Genomic DNA, 20,283 nt, shown 5'->3' with positions numbered 1-20,283 from the left:
GTCTCCAACTCGCTGTCTCCAACTCGCTGTCTCAACTCGGTGTCTCAACTCGCCGCCTCAACTCGCCGCCTCAACTCGCTGTCTCCAACTCGCTGTCTCCAACTCGCTATCTCAACTCGCTGTCTCCAACTCGCTGTCTCAACTCGCTGTCTCCAACTCGCTGTCTCCAACTCGCCGTCTCAACTCGCCGTCTCAACTCGCCGTCTCCAACTTGCTGTCTCAACTCGCCGTCTCCAACTCGCCGTCTCCAACTCGCTGTCTCAACTCGCTGTCTCAACTCGCTGTCTCAACTCGCTGTCTTAACTCGCTGTCTCAACTCGCTGTCTTAACTCGCTGTCTCAACTCACCGTCTCAACTCGCCATCTCGTGGGGGTGGTGGCCACGCACCCAGTTTGGCTCTGCCGTTTGGATGACGAGAGTTTTTATTGCCCGGCACTTCAGTGGTGGTTTACACGCGCGCACGCACACTCGGTTTGGATCGCTCCGACGCAATTCTAAGTTTTTACTTTATTGGCAAAGTTGAAGAAACGAAAATAAAAAAGCTGAACGTATCCGCTCTTTAAGGCATTAGTAATAGGGAGCACAGGAAGGTGACACATGCCTTGCATGTTTATTTAAAGACCGCGCTTGTTTTTCTGACCCATTATTTTTATTATCATAAGATAATAATTCCATGGCGGCTCAAGCGCACCGACTCACTGCAGTGGATTTAGGAAACCCGGTGGAAAATCCCGCAACAAATATCCCGCGACATGACGCACGTTGCACATCCAGTGCCACGGGGCAGGGCCACGGGGCAGGGCCACGGGGGAAGGGGGCAGCAGCAGCAGTGCGCAGTAGGTCCCCGTGTCTCTCTCAGGCTCATGAGCGTCACAACTGCGGAGCTTCATTTGCACACTGCTGCTAAGACGGAGTGCGTGGCACGTGGCTGCACGTTGTTGAAGGCAGAGCGAAGGGGAGTTATACTGGATGTGGTGTGCAGGTACGCAACAATGTTTTCCGCGGGGCAGGTAACACTGGAAGCGGTGGAATGTGACCACAGCCATAGCGAGAGGAGGAATACAAGATGCGGTATGCCGGTGTCGTTGGGATTCTCCCCAAATAACAAACACGACTTTTACTTCTACGGAAGCGCTTAGAGGTACGGGCGGGGGAGGGGGGGTGTGATGATGGCGGTGATATCAGCCAGGAAAGTCGAGTGTCAGAAGTAAATACAATGTCATCTGCAGCCCTGAAGGTTTATCCATTCCCACATTGCGGTCCAGGGATCACATTAACCAATCACGTACAATATATGCGCATAGTCGCGCAACAGTCAATGAGCGTAGAAATTGATTACAGCGCCGAGTCTATTCTGTAAGACTACCTTTCCCTCGCGCGGGCCCCGTCTCGCTGCGTATCCCTTCAGTCGCCGGTCTACCCATCCGTGAAATGTCCTTTGGTCCAGAATGTATTTTTGGGATGGGCCACCTAACGATCTGTGTCGTTTGGACCCTCCACCACCTCACACGACCAAAAATATTTAAATGCGCACGAGCATTTACCGACTTGGCCATTGTGTGCCGGGCGGTGTGACCGCCAAAGTAGCCTTCGGTTGGGACCGCATACGGAGGCAGCATCGCGTCCCCCTGCTGGCCGACCGGAGCCGCGTGCGGAGCGAAGCGCCCCCGCGTTCCTCACAGCCCCGCGTTCCTCACAGCCCTGCGCTACACCTAAGGCTCCGTGTGCTACTCTTCATTCCTCACGGAGGGGAGGGAGGGCTCTCCCGGAAGAAAAACCTCACTACGCGTCAGGTTTGTATTGCTTGTTAGGGGTCGAACTTCCGACATGTTTGTGGTTACGGTGGGCACTGAGTCAAGGTCGTGAGAGGGAAGAGCGTCTAAAGAATAGGACCGGCGCGTGCGCCGTGACGTTTAGTTTTGTCACAAGCGTTTAACTCGCAACTTCGATAACATGCCCACGGACAACAGAGAATGGTGCGCCCGTCCGTGTGTGCGTCCGTGCGTCAGCCCGCCCATCTTGGTACGCCATTCCCCCCCACCCCCCCCCCGTCTACCCGGTAGTCCATCCACACGCCCGTCCGGCCGTCCGTGCCGGTCGGTTCGTCCGCGCGCGGCCGGCGCCGCGACCCCCTTCCCCCGCCGGTGCCGTCAGGTGAGGTTGTGGAGGGGCTCGGCCGCCGGCCGCTTGCGGGAGCCGTCCATGGGCCGCAGCAGCACCCCGCCGGGCTCCGCCAGCGTCACCGACTGGCGCGTCGGGTTGCGCCGCCGGTAGTCGATGCTCAGCTCGATGGCGTCTTTTATGGCCTGGCAAGTGGGGGCCGGCCGGAGCGGTGGCGGAGCAAAGGGGGTGGGGGAGGGGGGTTAGGGAGCGATGGCGCAGCGGATGCCGCACCGTGCTATGAACCTGGCAATGCTGCGAGTTTCGCTCCCGGCTACCGGAACGCCAGTGCCAATCCAAACCGGTCCTGGGGCCCTACTTCCCCAACCTACATTGACCAACGTGGTGAAGTATGGTCAAAAAACCCCGCCGCCCCAGCCCAGTGAACAGTGCGGCGTGTGGAGTCCTTCATCCAGCAGTGGATTGACAAAGCCCGCTATATGCTCATTACTATTGCCAGGTGTGACGGCTGTGGTTGCAGGAACAAAATGGCTCTGAAGGTAAAACTAACAACGTGGCGCGGTGGTGGTCATGCAGCCATCCTCCCCTCGCTCCAGGGGAACTGTCGCCGCTCTGCTGGGGACGTTTGAGTCGCGTTTCCCAGCCGAGTGTCTGCACTGTGTCGCGCGGGGAGCTCCGCCCGGAATGTTATTTTAGTTTGCGTTTGTTTAATTCCGTGTGTTTCCACTCCGAGATTCTGAAAGCTGCTCTTGCTGTCCTCGCCCGCTTACTCCCACTCGGAGACCGGGAGACGTGAACGGAAACTCGTGCTGCTGCTGCTGCTGCTGCCCACAAGTGGGGGCTCACAGCCATGGGGGGCGGGGGGACGGACGCGGCCGTGTGGGGGTGGGGCGAGCTGTTGTGTGCGTGCTCTCGCTGTGTGTGTGGCTGTGTATATCGGCTGTGTGTATATCTGCAGTGTGTCACGGTGCCGCCTTGTAGCGAGCACCATTTTGAGTCTCACCTGGATGTTGTTGAGGGTGTTGAACTCCATGAGGTCGTGTAGCCTCTGGAAGGCTTCGGGCGCGTAGTGGAAGTTGAATGTGGAGTACGGGGAGCACGGGTCATCGAAGATGTCAAAGTCTCCGTAATCCATCTCCTCCTTGGTGGTCCGCGGCACTCCTGGGCGGAGTGGCAGAGGGCACGGCACTCACCTTTACCCTCTGACCTCGCACCCTCTGCTGTACCAGGCAGGGGTGCAGGTCCCTATGACTCCAAAAGGCCAGTTGGCCGATGTAAAACTTCGGTGGGTGGACCAGGGATGGATTCGGGAATGTTTCACCCTGGGAACACGAGAGCCGTGAAGACCATGTTGGCTAGACTTTGTGGAAGAGACCCCCATTTTACCCCACCCCACCGATCTCCTAACCGTGGTGTAACCTTTTACGCTGTTTGGTGGACAACGACTGGAGGGGATGCTCCAGCTCCCGTGTGCTGACCGTCACCACCGCCACGACAGCCCCCTTCGTTTCTCCGTTAGCAAGCTAAACGCAAACCGGTTTACCCCTGGTTTTCCCATGCGGTTACCGCGAGTGGTACAACAACCACCGCAGGTTGTGCTGCTGGGGGCACGGCGCACGCGTGGCGTGGAGATTCAAGAAACGTGCACCGTTGTGCCAACCGCCACGCCGGGAGATCAAACCGAACCGGGGACCTCGGCGATCGCAAGTCCAGTGCGCTGTCTGCGATAACATCTGCTGCCGTGCCGCTCCCCCCATATCCAGCACGGAGGGGGGACGAGCGAGGCGCCGGCCCCGGGCCCCACAAGCAGCCAGCGCACCTGGTGCCTTGAACTTGCGGAAGTCGATGTTGGCGAGGACGAAGTGCACGATGGTGGGGCAACGCCGCTCCTCGCGGGCGTCCTGCGGCTTGAAGATGTAGCACTCCTTGAGGCCCTCGCGGTCAAACACGTTCTCGTCGATGCGCGGGAACGGCAGTTTGTGCATCCTCGCCCACTTCTCCGCCAGCAGCAGCTCCTGCTCGCGCGGCCGACACCGGCGAGACCACGCGTCGGCGTCGGTAACTGCGGTAATCGCCGCCGCCGCCGATAGCGGCAATGCCATCGTGGAAGCTACCGCTGCCCGCGGCACCACCACCAGCATGGGCACTGCCATCACTGCTGTCACCAACAGCAGCAGCAGTACCACAATTGTGACCACGATCAACCCCGTCGTCTCGACCACCACCATTGTCGTCGCCACTGTAACCAGCGTTGCTATCGCCAACACCAGCAGCACCCCAATGGTCCCTACCGCCGTTGCTATCGCCGCCGCCGCGTGGTGCGTACCTTGAATGGACGGCTGCAGTCGCTGGGCCTCGCCGAGAAGTCGAAGGAGAGGATGAGGTCGATGCCGCGCTGAGGCCGCAGCACAAGCGGGAAGGGCAGGTTAAAGGTCAGGCCGCTGTCCACCACGTGGATCTTCTTGCTGCACACGTCCAGCGGCTCGTAGATCATCCCAAACTCCTCGGGGTCTGCGCACACATCAACGCGCACACATCCACACGCACACGTACGCGCATACATCATCCACACGCACACATGGCGTGCTTGCAGCATGCGTGGCACAGGTAGGATGGGCTGAGGCACGTGGGAACACGGTGTGTGCACAAGCAGCAAACTACACAGGGCTCGTTATAACTGCTTTGTCCCTTCACACTTCTTGCCACCGTTTCCTGCCTCTTTCCTCACCCCCCTACCCCTACTCCCCCTCCACTGCCCCTACTCCTCCCTGCCCCTCTCTCTCGCCAGACCCTCTCCCCGTCGTCCCCCGACTTCCCTCTCTCTCGCGGCTGCCCCTCACCGGCCACGGCGACGTCGTGGTCGGTGTAGTCGCGCTGGCTGCCCCCGGCAGAGGCGGGGGTGAAGGGGGCGCGGGGGACGTTCGTGAGGTCGAGTCCGCGCATGAAGTTGAAAACTTTGCCGGCGCGCCCCTCGCGCGTCGTGAAGAGCGTCGTGTCGCCCACCAGCGTGGTCAGCATGCGCTCCACCCAGCTCCCGCCGCCACCGCCACCTGCGGCCGCTGCAGCGGTGCCACAGGCCTTGGCTGTGGCCTGCTCTGAGGCCCCGTCGGCATTAGCGCCGCTGCCGCCGCCACTCATCCCGTCGGTGGAATCTTCGTCGTCGCTGTCAGAAGCGCTTTGCTTGCTCGTGATGGTCTCCACGGTCAGGCTCGCTGTGTAAGACGCACGTAACAAAGACAAAGGTCCCCCGTGTAGCCTTCAAAGACTGTTTGGGCAAGTGCTGTTAGCGAGCAGCACCTGATGAACGCCAACACTGCACATGAGGTGGTGCAGCCAACGCCATGTTCGGCCACCTTTGTCTCCCCAATGCTGATGTTTACACACCGAAAGCAGATACTCATTAAGGCCGAGTTGACCTAGGGGAGGCCCAGGATCAGGACGGGTTCAAATATTCATTGTTGACATTGGCCGTGAGCGAGAATCCAACTCAGGCCGCCAGGTACATAGCTCGCTGACCTCTTTGCCACAACTCCACCCATGTACGAAGCACATAACACACCACGCCGTCACAACAACCTCAACAACAGTGCAACGTTCACCTCATTCAGCAACTGTAGGCGCCCATTCCCAGGGATTAATTTCAGCCGCGGTCTGTTTGTGTCAGCGACCCGGAATATATTTCCACGCCCAGCACACCACATCCAGTATGTCCTCTCACTATGGCTGTGGCTACTACTAGTCACGTACCACCTACTCCAGTCTACTAGCATGGTATGGTGGACTGTGCCCTGTGGTGTGGCGCTGTTGGAGCAGTTTGCTATGTAGTGGAATGCAGTGAGGTGTGTGCTAAGTGGTGTGACAGGCTGTGTGGTGTGATGCTTACCTATCTCCTCCTCCATCGTGGTCTTGCACTCGCCTTTGTCTCCGAGCTGAAAGACGCGGTTGAAGAGGATGGAGAAGGCGCTGCCCCACACTCCTGCGGCACACCCAACGCCCCGCGTCACTCGCGGCACACCCGGAGAGGGAGGGAGGGGTGGGCGTAGATGGGAGGTGAGCAGAGGTGAAGCGAGAGTCGGTGCCACTCACCCATGAGGAAGTGCAGGGGGTATTCCTCGTACTTGCGCACCGCGATGCCCTTGAAGAATTTGCTGCCGAAGAGCTCGGGGCGCATGAACGTGCCGTACTTGGCCATCCCGATCTCAAACGGGCTGAACTCCACCCAGTCTGCGCCGTGCGGGCACACGGGTGTACGCGTGCGTACGCAGATGTACGCACGCGCAGGTACAAAGGGTCGGCAAAGGCAAGATCATCGGTCAACAGCGTCAGCTAGGGCATGCCTGGGGGCAGTGCCGAGGGCAGGGGGGGCATGGTCGCAAGATGGTCAGCTGGGGTGGGGGCAGGGCAGGGTGGGCTGAGGCAACGGCAGGGCCAGCTGGGGAGAAGGGCAGGGTAAGGGCTGCTAGGACAGGGGGCTGCGTGCTGACCGGCGTAGATGATCTCCGACACGTCCGGCTTAACGTGCAGGCAGGTGATGAGGGGCAGCGGGGTGTCCGCCCCCTGCACCGCGCGCTTCATGTCCGACAGCTTCGCCTGCATCCTCTGCACAATTGGACGGCCCGTTAACACCCACGGGAGTCGAGGGCCGCGAGGGGGCCGGGTTCATGTCGCACTGCACCACCACCACGCCCCTAGCCCCTTACACGCTGGGACGCAGAGGTTGGATAGACAGGGAGATGGATGGACTGACAAGTGGATGAACAGACGGATGAATGTACAGTCGTATGGACGGACGGACGGACAAAGCGACGGACGGCTGGACGGGAGAGCATACGTTGGGGATGAGCGTCTCCCCGATGAGCAGGCCGAACACGTCGGTGAAGGTGACGGGCTGGCCCAAGCGCTTCTTCTTCCACAGCGCCTCCACGTAGCGGCGCAGGCTCTGTGGGCGCAGCAGGTAGAAGCGCGAGTGGCTCGCGGACACCTTCACCTCCTGGTTGACCTCCCACACTGGCTTGCGCGGCCACTCCGGGTGCGAGAACAGCGTTGACAGGTACCTGCGGATGGGTGGGCGAGTGAGTGGGTGGCCAGGCTGCATGAGTGGGTCAGTAGGTGAGCATGAGTGGGTGAGTAGGTGAGTGCAAGGTCAGTTGTGTGGGTGGGTGAAGGGGGTAAGTGTGTGGATGGCTGCAGGGGTGAGTGAGTGGAGGGAGTAGGCGGCAGAGCGTGCGGCTCGGCACGTACCAGGAGGAGCCGGAGAGCCCTGCGACGTAGGTGGTGCAGTCGAGGACCCCAGACTCCTGCAGCGCCTTGAAGACCCCGGCCATGGCTGTCATGGCGCGGAACCCCCCGCCCGAGCCCAGCACAGCCACCGTGGGGACCTGGGGTCACAGACATGGATCCTCCGTGTAGCCTTTATCAGACTGTTGGGGCAAGTGCCTATTAAGTCTGGCATGGCAAACAATGGGTTTCCAGCACCACGCTGGGCCGCAGTGTGTGTGTATACGTGTATGTGTCGAGGGTGCAGGATTGGGGTGCTGGGAACCTCTCGGTGGGACCTGGGTGCTCGCTCCGGGCCCAGCAGCTTCTTGATGCTCTCAAACACCTTCTCCTTCCTCCTCGCCCGGAACTCGCTCTCCTCCTGGCACAAGTGGATGCTGAATCGCAGATCTGATGAGGTGCTGCAAGGACAAAGATCCCGGTTATAACCTTCACTGACCGTTTGGAAAAGTGCCGTTAGCGAGCGACCAATGAAGACCGGCACGGCGCACGAGGGTGTGGCGTAATCGGCACTGCGCCCGATTTCCTTCGACTCCCCAGTGTGGATGTTTACACGCTGCACCAGGTACTCGTTTTTAGACCGACGACTTAAGGAAGACCCAGGACCAATTCAAATATTTTATCACTGAATGTTGGCTGTGAGCAGGAATCGAATTCGGGTCGCCGGGGTTCTTGGCACAGTGTGCTAACCAATGTACCACGCGAGCACGCACGCATGCGAGCACGCACGCACGCACGCGAGCACGCACGCGAGCAGGCACGCGAGCAGGCACGCGAGCAGGCACGCCCGGCACGCACGCACGCCCGGCACGCACGCGAGCTTACCGCGAGCACGCACGCCCGGCACGAAGCAGAGCGAGGCAGTTGTCGCCTTGTTTCACCGAACACACAAACACCTCCCATACAGCCTTGAACACGCTGTTAGGGAGAGCACCGTTAGCGAGCACCTATGAGCCCAGCGACCAGTGTTCAATTTCCCACTCGTATGTTGAACTCCTTTCGCACCATGCGTAGCCAACCGCGCTAATCAAGGCTAACATCGGCAGGGAATATATATCCAAACCGGTCCTGGGCCTCTCCTTAAAAGAGTACCCGGCGTGGTGCTGCTGTTGGCCCCTCAGCCTCTCGTGTGACACGCCGGCCTCAGTCGGTCCTCACTAACGCGCCGGCATGCACGCCGAGGAACACCACTCACCACACTTCCAGGTGCAGCTCCAAGTAAACTTTGGTGACCTGAAAGAGAACACAGGGCACAAGCATCAGCACGCGCCCCGCTCGCCCCGTTACTACTCGTCCCGTCAACGGGAAACGTGGGGGTCAGTGGTCTCAGTTTACGCACGCGGCTCGTGACTCAGCTTGTAAAACTTGCGAGTGTTTGTTTTAATATAATTTTATTGTATTTCTACATACGTGACTTTACCGAAAAAACCAATGAGTAGTTGTAAAAGTTATCTTGGAATGCGATGGATCGTCCAGGCTCACAGTCCAATAAAACAGATCTGTTACGGTAGTCTCGCCTCTATCGTCTCTTTCGCGAAGTGCGTCTTGTCTCTACAGTTCCATCAGCTCCGTTCGATGAACACACCACTGGCTTACAACTTTCATACCGATTGCATTAATAGTAAATTGATTCTTAAGCACATGGCTCTACCCACGTCTACGATGAGAAACGTAGATGGCTCGGGAAGGCCTTCATCCAGCAGCGGATTGAAGTGCAGCTGATAACTCGATGCCTACTCATTGCTCTTAAGGGGCTGCCAATTTCTAGAGGGGGGCACAGGGCCTGCCAGGTAATGGAGGCAGAGGAGGGTGGTGGGGGGCCCCAGGGGGGGCGGTGGTGGGGGGCCCCAGGGGGGGCGGTGGTGGGGGGCCCCAGGGGGGGCGGTGGTGGGGGGCCCCAGGGGGGGCGGTGGTGGGGGGCCCCAGGGGGGGCGGTGGTGGGGGGCCCCAGGGGGGGCGGTGGTGGGGGGCCCCAGGGGGGGCGGTGGTGGGGGGCCCCAGGGGGGGCGGTGGTGGGGGGCCCCAGGGGGGGCGGTGGTGGGGGGCCCCAGGGGGGGCGGTGGTGGGGGGCCCCAGGGGGGGCGGTGGTGGGGGGCCCCAGGGGGGGCGGTGGTGGGGGGCCCCAGGGGGGGCGGTGGTGGGGGGCCCCAGGGGGGGCGGTGGTGGGGGGCCCCAGGGGGGGCGGTGGTGGGGGACCCCCACCTTGTTGAAGGTGAGGGTGAGCGGGTAGCTCTGCCCCTCATGGAGAAGCCCTCGCAGGTTACAGTTCTGCGAGCCGAGCTTCTCGTCCACCGTGTAGTTGGCGTCCATGAGCGTCACCTGCGTGAGGGCGGCGGGGATGGAGGTGATGAACGTGGCAGCACCTGGGCGGCAGCGCCTCACGGTGACATTCGCAATGACACTCGTGCCTTGCGGTGACACTCGCAATGACACTCGTGTCTTGTGGTGACACTCGCAATGACACTCGCAATGACACTCACGCCTTGCGGTGAGACTCTCGCCAAATTGGACTCGGGCGCTTGTGCGGAGCGCGCAAGTTCTCCCCCTGCTCTGCATGGGTTTCCTTAGGAACACGTGCAAAGTAACTGGTATCGGCCAAACATCCCAATGCTGAAAAATTACCCGCAAATTAGTCTAAATGGGATGGCAAAGGGAGATACGAATTCATAGAGCACCAGCAGACAAGATCAGTGGCCTAGCGATCAAGTGCACAGGCAGTTCAATTGCACTGGGGCCACGGGCCGGATGGGCCGAGGCTCCACGGGCCGGAGGGGCTGAGGCGGCAGGCTATGAAGAGAGGGGAAATGGGACAGTGGGAGGGAAGGGGGGAAGGGGAAATTTCATTTTCTGTACCAGTGCCCTGGCCAACCACACTACGCTCCAGGACAACAGACGATTTGAAGGAATTAGATGCATTACATGAGACAACAGGTTAGAAAACCGGATACAGGGGACACAGGATTAGATTGGAGGTGTTGAAATCCAGAGACGGATGCCCTGTGATGGTGCGATGGTGCGATGGTGCGATGGGGGCCTTGCCTCCAGGATGTTCTCCATGCTGAGGTCGATGAGGAAGTCGAAGCTCTCGTTCCACGTGGGATTGACGTCATTGTCGAGGTGACGTGTTCGCTTGTAGCTGTCGGCGGCCAACCGGATGTCCAGCACCACGTACGGGTCCGGCGTGTCCACTGCACACAAGCACGTGTGCACACGCGCACATTCAGTTGTGTAAACGTTGCAATAACAATGATAATGACTTATTTACCCGGAAAAGCCCCACTGAGTCCAAATAATCTTTATCAGGAGGATCCTGCATTGGGACGTTTGGCCAAGACCAATCACAAATGCTTTTGGCTTTGAAAGGAAACTGGAGAACCCGCAGGACACAGATGCAGAAAACGGACAGGCTCTACAAACTCCACACGCTGAGGCGGCCAAGTCAGGAATCAAACCCAGGTAGTTGTTGCGAGCCACACGTGTTACGACTGCCCCACACTGCCGTGTGAACGTAAGTATTTATCGGTCGGTTACTCCGCTAAAGAGATTACACAAACACGGCTGGAAACACAATCTCGCATGGGAGTGATATGACAGAGGTAGGCGTGAAGAATGTGGAGGTTTGAGTGGTGAGCGAAGAGAGTGAGGTGAGTAATGAGGGGTGGGTGGCGAGCAGAGAAGCGGCGAGGGGTAACCGTTGGTGGTGGCTGGTGACGGTGAGTACAGGAGGCAAGTGGCGAGAACAGGGGTGGACAACGCATCTTGGCGAATGTGGAGGGATGAGTGGTTAAGGTGAGGGCCGAGTTGCAGGTGGGAAGTGCCACCCTGGACTCACTCATGTCACCCAGGCGCCCTTTGGTCACATTTTCGGCCCTCAGCACTTTCACCACCAGCTTGTGGCACACCTGGTGAGGTACCTGGTGAGCGGAAGGGAGGGGGGGGGGAGCAGGGGGTTGCACTCCGTCACAACGCCCGCTCCGGTCCGGATTGTGCGTAACCTCCAGGTGTGGCTGCTGTCGACTTCAGGTGTGGCCCGAGTACGTGTGTCACGCCCAAGGTGCGTCTCTACACTTGGCAGACACCCCAGATTATATTTCTACTGTAAATATTTATGCACAAACACACACGATACAGACATACCCGTGTGCACACACAAGACCTGTTACTACAATTTTAAGTCTGAAAGGTGATTTCTACGGTGCATGCTCTTGCATACGATGAAATAAACACAGCTTCTCTGCCTCTGTGATGTACGTCTCACGGACTGGAACTGCGTCGTGAAATAAGGTTGCATTAGATTCGATATAAACCAGAACGCGTGCAGGTGCTCCTGGGTGGATCGTTACATCGCAAGGATCGTGAGAGGTGGCGATGGCCTGGGGCGGCCTTAATCCAGCAGTGGATTGGTCATGGCTGCTGCTGCTGATGGTGATGACGATAACTCCAAATTGGCGGAAGTGGCAGCGCAGTTTTTGGCGCACTGCTCTATTAAAGCCGGCATCCCGAGCCGAATGCCTGGTCAGGGCTAAATGAATGATCGTCTGAACTGGAAGTGAAGAAGCTGTAGAGAAACGGTGGCCATACTCATGTTAATGAGACAGAGCGGCGGGCTTTGTTTCACAAAAGACTTTCTCGAATCGCACGCAATCGTCGTATGCGTGTATGATGCACACCACATTGCACTCCCGAGATTCCTCTGCCGTGTTCCGGTTTTGCTTTAGCATTGTGTGTTCCCATTTGATCAAGGTCTCTCTTGAAAACGACTCAGTCCCAGAGGAGATTCACGTGGCTATATAGATATTGTTGTGGTTATCGCTACTCATGTTGTACTCGTAACAGCATCTCACCGGGTAAATAATTAATCTCACGTGGCACACGATGATAATACAACTCGACCCAACAACAGGATCATCTGTTACACAGTGCCTGTACTCCTACCTCAACTCATACACAGCAAAACTAAACTCACCTGGAACACCATGTCAACACAACTTCACTTCACACAACACCATCTCACCGGTTACACAATACCAACACAGCCATAACTCATACACAACTGAACCCAAAATTAAACTCACCTGATACACCATGTCCACACGCCCTCCCCAACCACACGCGGGGTGTGAAAGTAGAACTGATCTCACGTGCAACTTACTGCCCTCGCACTCTCACTTACATGCTCTCTAATTTGGCACTTTCTGTGTGGGTGAGTGTATGACGCACACACTCGTGCCGCACCGCATCTTGCCCCCGCCCACGCTCTCGTGCCCATTTGCCATGCACACGCAGACACACAGACGTACACCGACACCAATACCCGCCATTCGCCACCAAGTGACGGTGACGTCACCGCGGCGCCTGTGCCAGGCCAGGTGCACTTTGAGGCCACGTGCATACACGCACGCAGGCGAGTGGCAGCATTGATCCTCGCCAACCACCTGCCCGTGTCTCCTTTGCCACCACTGTCGCCCCGCCACCCCTAATACATTTCCATGGGCACGGTCGTGGAAAACACTTTTGATCAAATGGTATACAAAATATAATTACCATACATCGCTTACGTATCAGTCACCATAATCGGCATCCGTGATCAATCCACTCCTGGATGAAGGCCTCCCCAAGTCGGCGCCATCCATCGCGGTTGCGATGCAACGATACCCCCAGCGCCCGCACGAGAGCAGACCTCTGCGCTTCACCGCTGCGGTCAACTCGGGCGCTTTCCCGAATTTGGCTGCTACTCAGCAGTTGTTCTCGCCAGCAGCCATCGTCCCTGCGAGTCGCGCGGCATGCCCTTGTAAATGTGACTGAAGATGCTCTACAGCAACGGGGGGAACATTTTGTTGTCGACAGAAAGACGGCAGTCGTATTAATTTAATTTTCCCAACGTTTTCTTTAATCTTCCCCATCTTGTTCCTCGTAACTGTTTTGCTGAGCTACATCTTTTTAATTCTGTATTTTATTTCCTGTTAAAACTTACAACTGTTGGAATTAATCATTGTTACTTTTGGTCTTCTTGGAATGGGTCGTTCATTGAAAAGGCTATTCTCAATATCAGTGGCCTCTCGCACTCATGAAAAATAATTTTTCAGAAGGCGCACGGGTGGTCAGTCAGACGTGCCAGCAGCTGCCCCTACCGATCGTCGCGGTGGAGTCTCAGGGATTCACCGGGTCTCCTCGTCACCACCGCCCTTCCCGCAGGGGTGGGAGATGACAACCGGCTGTGGCGCACGCATTCGGACGTGCTATCACCAAGGGGACCCACAGCGGGGCACGGGTGCATGGCCCACAGTGACATCATCGCCATTTGTCACGGTCTATCCACTTCTGAATGAAGCCCTCGCCAAGTTGACGCCATCTCTCATGGGCTCGCGATGCACCCGCTCATGAGTTTATTTCATGGCCCTATCTTGGGCACATTTCATGCTTTGGCTACCACTGCGTTATAAGTCTTTACCAGCACCCATCATCCCTTCAAGCCATGATGTGTCCTGCCCATGTCTACTCACTTTTCTCATTCGTCAGGGCGACGTGGCTTGGTGACGTGGCAAGGTGTGCCATTGTGTGGCATGTCATGGAGAGTTGTGGCACGGTACGGTGTGACATAATTTAGAATTTTATATGGCTTGGTGTGGTGGTGTGACATTAAAGTGGTATGAGGTGGTATGGCGTGGCACCCTGTGCCATGATACTCACCACACTGAACTGGTAAGAGTCGGCCCCGACCCCTTGTAAACGCGGCATGGTGCCCACAAGGTGCCCCCCACTGCTGCCCCTTTCTGCCGCCCTGTCCTGTGTCCAGTCCTGAAGCAACCAGGGGGACACAGACACCACAGAAACACAGATATGGTATAGAAAAATGCAATACATTGCGGGTGAACAGTGTCTAAATGCCCCAAATCTAGAAATGTTCTATTGAAAGTGGGCATATTTATTGGTACAGAAGTGGTCAGTCACAGGTAGGAGAAGAGAAGGTCTTGATACTCTTTGGTTCTATTCGGTAAAGTCACCTACGTGACTTTATCGAATAGAACCAAAGAGTATGGATCCTTGCAGTCACGAAAGCGTCAAATCTAGAAGGTCTTGACCCTGGACTTGCGACCGCATCTCAAGAGAATGCACAGCAACCGTTAACTCAATGTTTAAACTGACTACATCCGTTTCCCAATTTTGCTTACCGATGCAATCAATGTGGTTTCAAGTCAAAAGTTAATTCTCCTACCCCTGAACCGCATCGGTGAGGGGACTGGGGTAGTAGCCTGTGTGGTGATAAAGGCAATGGTGATGGTAGTAATTGTGGTGATAATGGGTGATGTTGATGGTAGTGATGGGAAATAGTGATGGTAAGGATGAGGATTGTGATGAGAGTCAAGACTGGATGAATGGTGATGCTTGTGATGACGGTAGTGGCAAGGGTATACTGAGACTGCGTCCATGAATCAGAGCAGCAACTGTGCCACCTGAGGTGTCGTTCCCTCCTTTGGCTGCCATTCCATCACCAGTCGTGTCCATTAGTCAGCTCCGCAGTACAAAGAGCAATGCGCTTTATTTACACAAGTCTTGAGACTTGTTTTCAGGAGGGTCCTGCATTGGTATATTTGACCAATAACCAACCCTAAAGTTCCACACAAATGGAATTAATAATCCACTGCTGTACTGCACTCTCATCTCCGTGGCCACGTCTCTGTCACGTAGCTCTCGGTGTAACTGCGTGCAACTGTTTCAGCTTTTGTTCCACATTCTCACCTCATCGTCGCCCCATGCGTCACACGCATGCACAGCCGACCGCACTTATTCAAACTCAGTAACTCGGCAATCTCGTTCACAGCCTCCCTCTGCACGTCCAGTCAGCATCCATCACCAACGGAGAGTTTCTCGCACACAGAAATTCACTGTCATCGGCCACAATGCAGCTTTGAGTGGGGTACAGTACCGTAAAGGCTTTCACCGCCTCGCGTGATGATGGGCCTACGTGAGCCCACGAGGCCGAGACGTCCTCTCTCATCTCCTCGCGAAATACTTCGCTCCCAGCCCTGACGACTGACATCCCCAGACCCCGACTCGGGACCCCGGTTGTCAGGGGTTCTAAGAGGTGCCGAGGGGGACTTTGGGTCCACACAAGCCGGACCCCGACGGCCGCGATGGTCGCGGGTTCCTGTCCCCTGTTATCTTAACAATGGCCGTACAGCAACCCCACACAACCGACCCCAATAATCACGAGGGTCCCCTTGATCTCAACGGGGTCCGCTGTTCCCCGGGACACACGACAGACAGAGACGTAGACCCCAGCGATCGCCGCCTCCCCGACCCCCGCGCCTGCCTGGCCCCTGCGTTACAGACCCCGAGAGGGGGTTGGGGGACCACCGAGACAACTGAGGATGCCTGGGATCCGCAACGGGTCCCGAGGGATCCCAAGGGTCCCCAAATATCTTAGACCGCTTCGGCAAGGGCCCCTCGGGGTCCCAGGGGACTCGCCGATGTATCCGAGTGGGGCCCCGGCGTCGACCCGAGCACCGGGGTCCCTGGGATCCCTGGGGCCGGGGTCCGAGAGGGGAGAGACTCACCGGGGTCCTAGATCCGGGGTCCGACTGTGTCTGCTGGTCCGAGGGGATACCTCCGGATTCGGGGTTCTGACGTCCAGTAGTCGGGTCCCCTCGATCCGGGGTAAGAGACTCGGGTCCAAGGGGAGTCGACTTTGCAGGGGTCCCAGTCTCGGGGTACGACGGGGATCTAGGATCACAGGGTGCTTGAAAGTCCCCTTGATCCGGGGTCCGCTGAGTTGCCGGGCTCCGCTGCTCAGGGTTTGGCGAAGTTTTGTCAACGGAGTTGTGGGACCGAGGGGGTACACGGACGCTGGGGGGTTCGCGAGTCTTGGTTACAGGGGGTCTTGGATTCGGGGTCCGGCGGGGTTGGCGGGGTCTGCCACGGGGACTCGGCGGGGTCTGGCACGGGGACTCGGCGGGGTCTGGCACGGGGACTCGGCGGCCTCCCCGCGTGTCTCCCCCTCGCCGCTTCCTGCTCCGCGCTTCCTCAATGGCGCGGCGCGGGAGGCGGGCGGCGGCGGGGGGGGGTCGCGGGCTCACGGAGGGACGGGGCCCGGGGCCTCCGAGGAGACGCCGGGGATCTGAGGGGATTACGGAGGGGGGTCGGCGCGTTCGGAGTCTGGGGAGTCTGGGTCTAAGATCAAAAGTGAGGGGGGGTTGGGGATCAGGGGTTTGTAATCAGGGGTCTGGAGAAACTGGAGATTAGGGGTCTGAAAATGTGATGAGGGGATTCGGGGTCTGGGGAGTTGCGGGGTGAGGGGGATCAAGGGAATAGAGAGCAGTGAGGAGGCTGAGCGGCGCGAGTACGGGGTGTCCGCTAGGCGCCTCCCCTGACGCCGATCATCACCAACCACTATCAATCCACTGCTGCATGAAGGCCTCCCCGTGCCCGCCCGCCCGCCGCTTGGCGCACGCAGCGACGCGACCCTTGGGGCCCGGGCAGGGGGCGCCGAGCCCGGGGACGTCTCTTGGGCTTCGCGGGCTTCGTCAACACCACGGCCCCCCCTTCTCCTCCTTCTCCTCCTTCTCGGGCTCCGCCATCAACTCCCCACCCCCACCAAGCATTGAACTCACATGGCCGTTGTGCCTCCGTCACGATCGATCCAGAACCACGATCTGCACTCGCACTGAAGGAATCCGCGGAGCTATAAAGCTCTTTTCACAGAGGTCCAGTAGAGGCGGGTCAGACGGGTGAAGTCATCCCGAAGCCCGCGATGCAACAATCCACGCGTTGTGTCACTTCACCCGTCACTTACACATCACTTACCCATCAATTACCCATCACGTTATCCATCACATCGCCTATCACGTCACCCACCACACCGCCCATCACGTTATCCATCACGTCACCCGTCACGTCACCCATCACTTACCCATCACGTTAGCCATCACTTATCCATCACGTCACCCATCACTTACACATCACATCGCCCATCACGTTATCCATCACTTACCCATCACGTCACCCATCACTTACACATCACATCGCCCATCACGTTATCCATCACGTCACCCATCACGTCACCCATCACGTTACCCATCACATCGCCCATCACTTACACATCACGTCACCCATCACACCGCCCATCACGTCACCCATCACGTTACCCATCACGTCACCCATCACGTTATCCATCACGTCACCCATCACGTCACCCATCACGTCACCCATCACTTACCCATCACGTCACCCATCACGTTATCCATCACGTCACCCATCACGTCACCCATCACGCCATCACATCGCCCATCACTTACACATCACGTCACCCATCACGTCACCCATCACGTCACCAATCACATCGCCCATCACTTACACATCACGTCACCCATCACGTCACCCATCACGTCACCAATCACATCGCCCATCACTTACACATCACGTCACCCATCACGTTACCCATCACGTCACCCATCACGTCACCCATCACGTTACCCATCACGTCACCCATCACGTTATCCATCACGTCACCCATCACTTACCCATCACGTCACCCATCACGTCACCCATCACGTTATCCATCACGTCACCCATCACTTACCCATCACATCACTCATCACGTCACCCATCACTTACCCATCACGTCACCCATCATGTCACCCATCACGTCACCCATCACACCGCCCATCACGTCACCCATCACATCACCCATCACGTTACCCATAACGTTATCCATCGCACCACTCATCACTTAGACATCACGTCACCCATCACGTTATCCATCACATCGCCCATCACACCGCACATCACGTCACCCATCACACCGCCCATCACGTCACCAATCACGTCACCCATCACGTCACCCATCACACTGCCCATCACGTCACCCATCACACCGCCCATCACGTCACCCATCACGTCACCCATCACGTTACCCATCACGTCACCCATCACGTTACCCATCACGTCACCCATCACACCGCCCATCACGTCACCCATCACGTTACCCATCGCGTCACCCATCACGTCACCCATCACATCGCCCATCACCGTGGCGAGACTGCTCTGGTCACTTGTCGCAGCTGCCACCCGTGCGTGCAGGGATTTTCTACACCATCGTCATCAGCTCTGTCAACGTCATCGGTTATCAATGTGATCGCAATTTGCGTCATGATCATCTTTACCACCACCATCAACCATCAGGATCTCTCCAGCTGTTAGGGGTGCGTCTTATAATCCAGTAGCTGTGCGTGTGTGGCCAGCGCTGTGACTGCGCTGACACCGGGCACGAGTGTGGGGTGCGTCTTCATTTCTTAATTTCCGGAGCACCTCATAGCCCGCAGACCACGGCAACTCGTATCTGTTACAGCTTCCTTCGTGCTGTTTGTTGCTCGCCGCTTTGCGCTTCGGAGGCTTTGGGCCAGGTGCTTCTTGGTAGGACGGCGACACAAAGACGGTCGCGCTGGGTGGGACGCGCGTAGCCCCATGGGAGCCGGTGACCCAGACGAGCAGTGGAGCAGCCTCCACGAGTCCTCGACCCAGGGCAAGAGAAAGCCAGAGGCCAGGTGGTGGTGGAGACTGAGCCCACATTTCGTGGTCTCTCCGTGTGAGTCTGTGGCTTCGTCTGAGTCGATGAGACTCTGATTGAGTCAATGGCTCTCTGTGTGAGTATGGGGGTTTATCTATGAGTCAATGGCTCTCCGTGTGAGTAGGTGCGAGTCTAAGAGACTCTTTGTCAGTAAATGGCTCTGTGTGAGTATGGGGGTCTCTATGTGAAACTATGATTCTCCGTGAGTCTGTGGCTCTGTGCGAGTCTATATGTCCCTGTTCAATTCTGTAGGTCTGTGTGTGTGTCTATGGGTTTATATGTGAGTCTATGGGTCTCTATGCGAGTCTGACAACGGGCAGAGACGGTGTGTGCGGACTATCCGGACAGGTCCTGTGCACCAGAAACTGCGGAATCCGGCGGAGGGGTATCAATCGATGCCAATGAAGTGTGTGGTCGCATCAGCAATCATGGCCACGATGCCATCTTCATCGTTCTGCCTCTCTCGGGAAAACAGCCCCTTTATTTTGTATTACATTATACTGGGTGAGAACGAAGGGTTCCTCGGTCCGCGCCTCATGGTCATCTTCAAGTAAAATCTTGAGTGCCTGCGACCACTCACAGATCGCTATCAGCTGGGACCCTTCATTGACAGCCAAATGCGTGTGCGTCTCGCTCCTTTGGACACTCCCCGGGCAAGTGGCGGCGCTAGGAGACTACTGCGGGAGAGAGAGACGCGAACACACGTGGGGACATGTGGGGCAGACATGGGAGAGCAGAGCAGGTGTGTGTGCGTGTGATGGTGCCAGGTGTGGGTCTTGGGCAGTGGTGCGGAACCACAGAAGGTGTGTTATGGTCTCAGGCATGTGATCATGATGCCAGGTCTGTGATGGTCTCAGATGTGTGATGATGATGGTGATGCCAGGTCTGTGATGGTCTCAGATGTGTGATGATGATCCCAGGTGTGTGATGGTCTCAGGTGCGTGATGATGATAGTGATGCCAGGTGTGTGATGGTCTCAGATGTGTGATGATGATCCCAGGTGTGTGATGGTCTCAGGTGCGTGATGATGTATGTAGAACTTCATTCGCACCCAATATAGACAACCGAGCTAATCGGAGGTAATGATGCCAGGGGTGATGGTCTCAGGTGAGTGGGATCACGGCAGGTGTGTGTGTGTGTGACGCTGCGCTGACGTTGATGCACAAGCACAGATAATAACAAAAGAAAGCAACACATTCCTAAAAAAACGTTTCGGCCAACGGTTCTTCTTCACAGCATAAATATAGAGGCCAAAGACATTTAATAATAGACTGCGCTATGCACCATAAGGTCCTGAGGGGCATGTGATGACATCGCGC

At 57.4% G+C, this 20,283-nt stretch overlaps 1 protein-coding gene across 2 annotated transcripts; it reads right to left on the bottom strand.

Moving 5' to 3' along the window:
- Positions 1 to 492: 492 nt before the first annotated feature.
- Positions 493 to 16,982, bottom strand: PLA2G4A (phospholipase A2 group IVA). Of its 2 annotated transcripts, none has more exons than XM_032958568.2 (17): positions 15,957 to 16,982; positions 14,089 to 14,196; positions 11,231 to 11,312; positions 10,438 to 10,586; positions 9,601 to 9,717; positions 8,594 to 8,631; positions 7,664 to 7,799; positions 7,363 to 7,499; positions 6,953 to 7,175; positions 6,606 to 6,720; positions 6,208 to 6,345; positions 6,005 to 6,097; positions 4,962 to 5,333; positions 4,448 to 4,632; positions 3,941 to 4,136; positions 3,125 to 3,282; positions 493 to 2,306 (listed from the first exon to the last, which is right to left on the bottom strand). In XM_032958568.2, the coding sequence occupies exons 2-17, from the start codon at positions 14,134 to 14,136 to the stop codon at positions 2,151 to 2,153; spliced, it is 2,343 nt and encodes a 780-aa protein (XP_032814459.1). In that variant the 5' UTR covers positions 14,137 to 14,196; positions 15,957 to 16,982; the 3' UTR covers positions 493 to 2,150. The 2 variants fall into 2 exon arrangements, with proteins under 2 accessions (XP_032814459.1, XP_075924981.1); XM_076068866.1 differs by lacking the exon at positions 15,957 to 16,982 and adding an exon at positions 15,326 to 15,903.
- Positions 16,983 to 20,283: the final 3,301 nt, after the last annotated feature.

The sequence above is a fragment of the Petromyzon marinus genome, chromosome 22, assembly GCF_048934315.1.
Source record: "Petromyzon marinus isolate PM22_M1 ecotype Great Lakes invasive population chromosome 22, UKy_Petmar_22M1.pri1.0, whole genome shotgun sequence".
Classification (NCBI taxonomy): domain Eukaryota; kingdom Metazoa; phylum Chordata; class Hyperoartia; order Petromyzontiformes; family Petromyzontidae; genus Petromyzon; species Petromyzon marinus.
The sequence above is the reverse complement of the archived record's forward strand: the minus strand, read 5'-3'. Positions and strand labels throughout refer to the sequence as shown.

Coding starts and splice junctions, on each gene's coding strand:
- PLA2G4A (XM_076068866.1), bottom strand. CDS start 15,439: ATGTCAGTCGTCAGGGCTGGGAGCGAAGTATTTCGCGAGGAGATGAGA. Junction 8,632..9,600: donor TCACCCTCACCTTCAACAAG/GTGGGGGTCCCC, acceptor GTTCTCTTTCAG/GTCACCAAAGTTTACTTGGA. Junction 6,346..6,605: donor GTCGGAGATCATCTACGCCG/GTCAGCACGCAG, acceptor CGCACGGCGCAG/ACTGGGTGGAGTTCAGCCCG.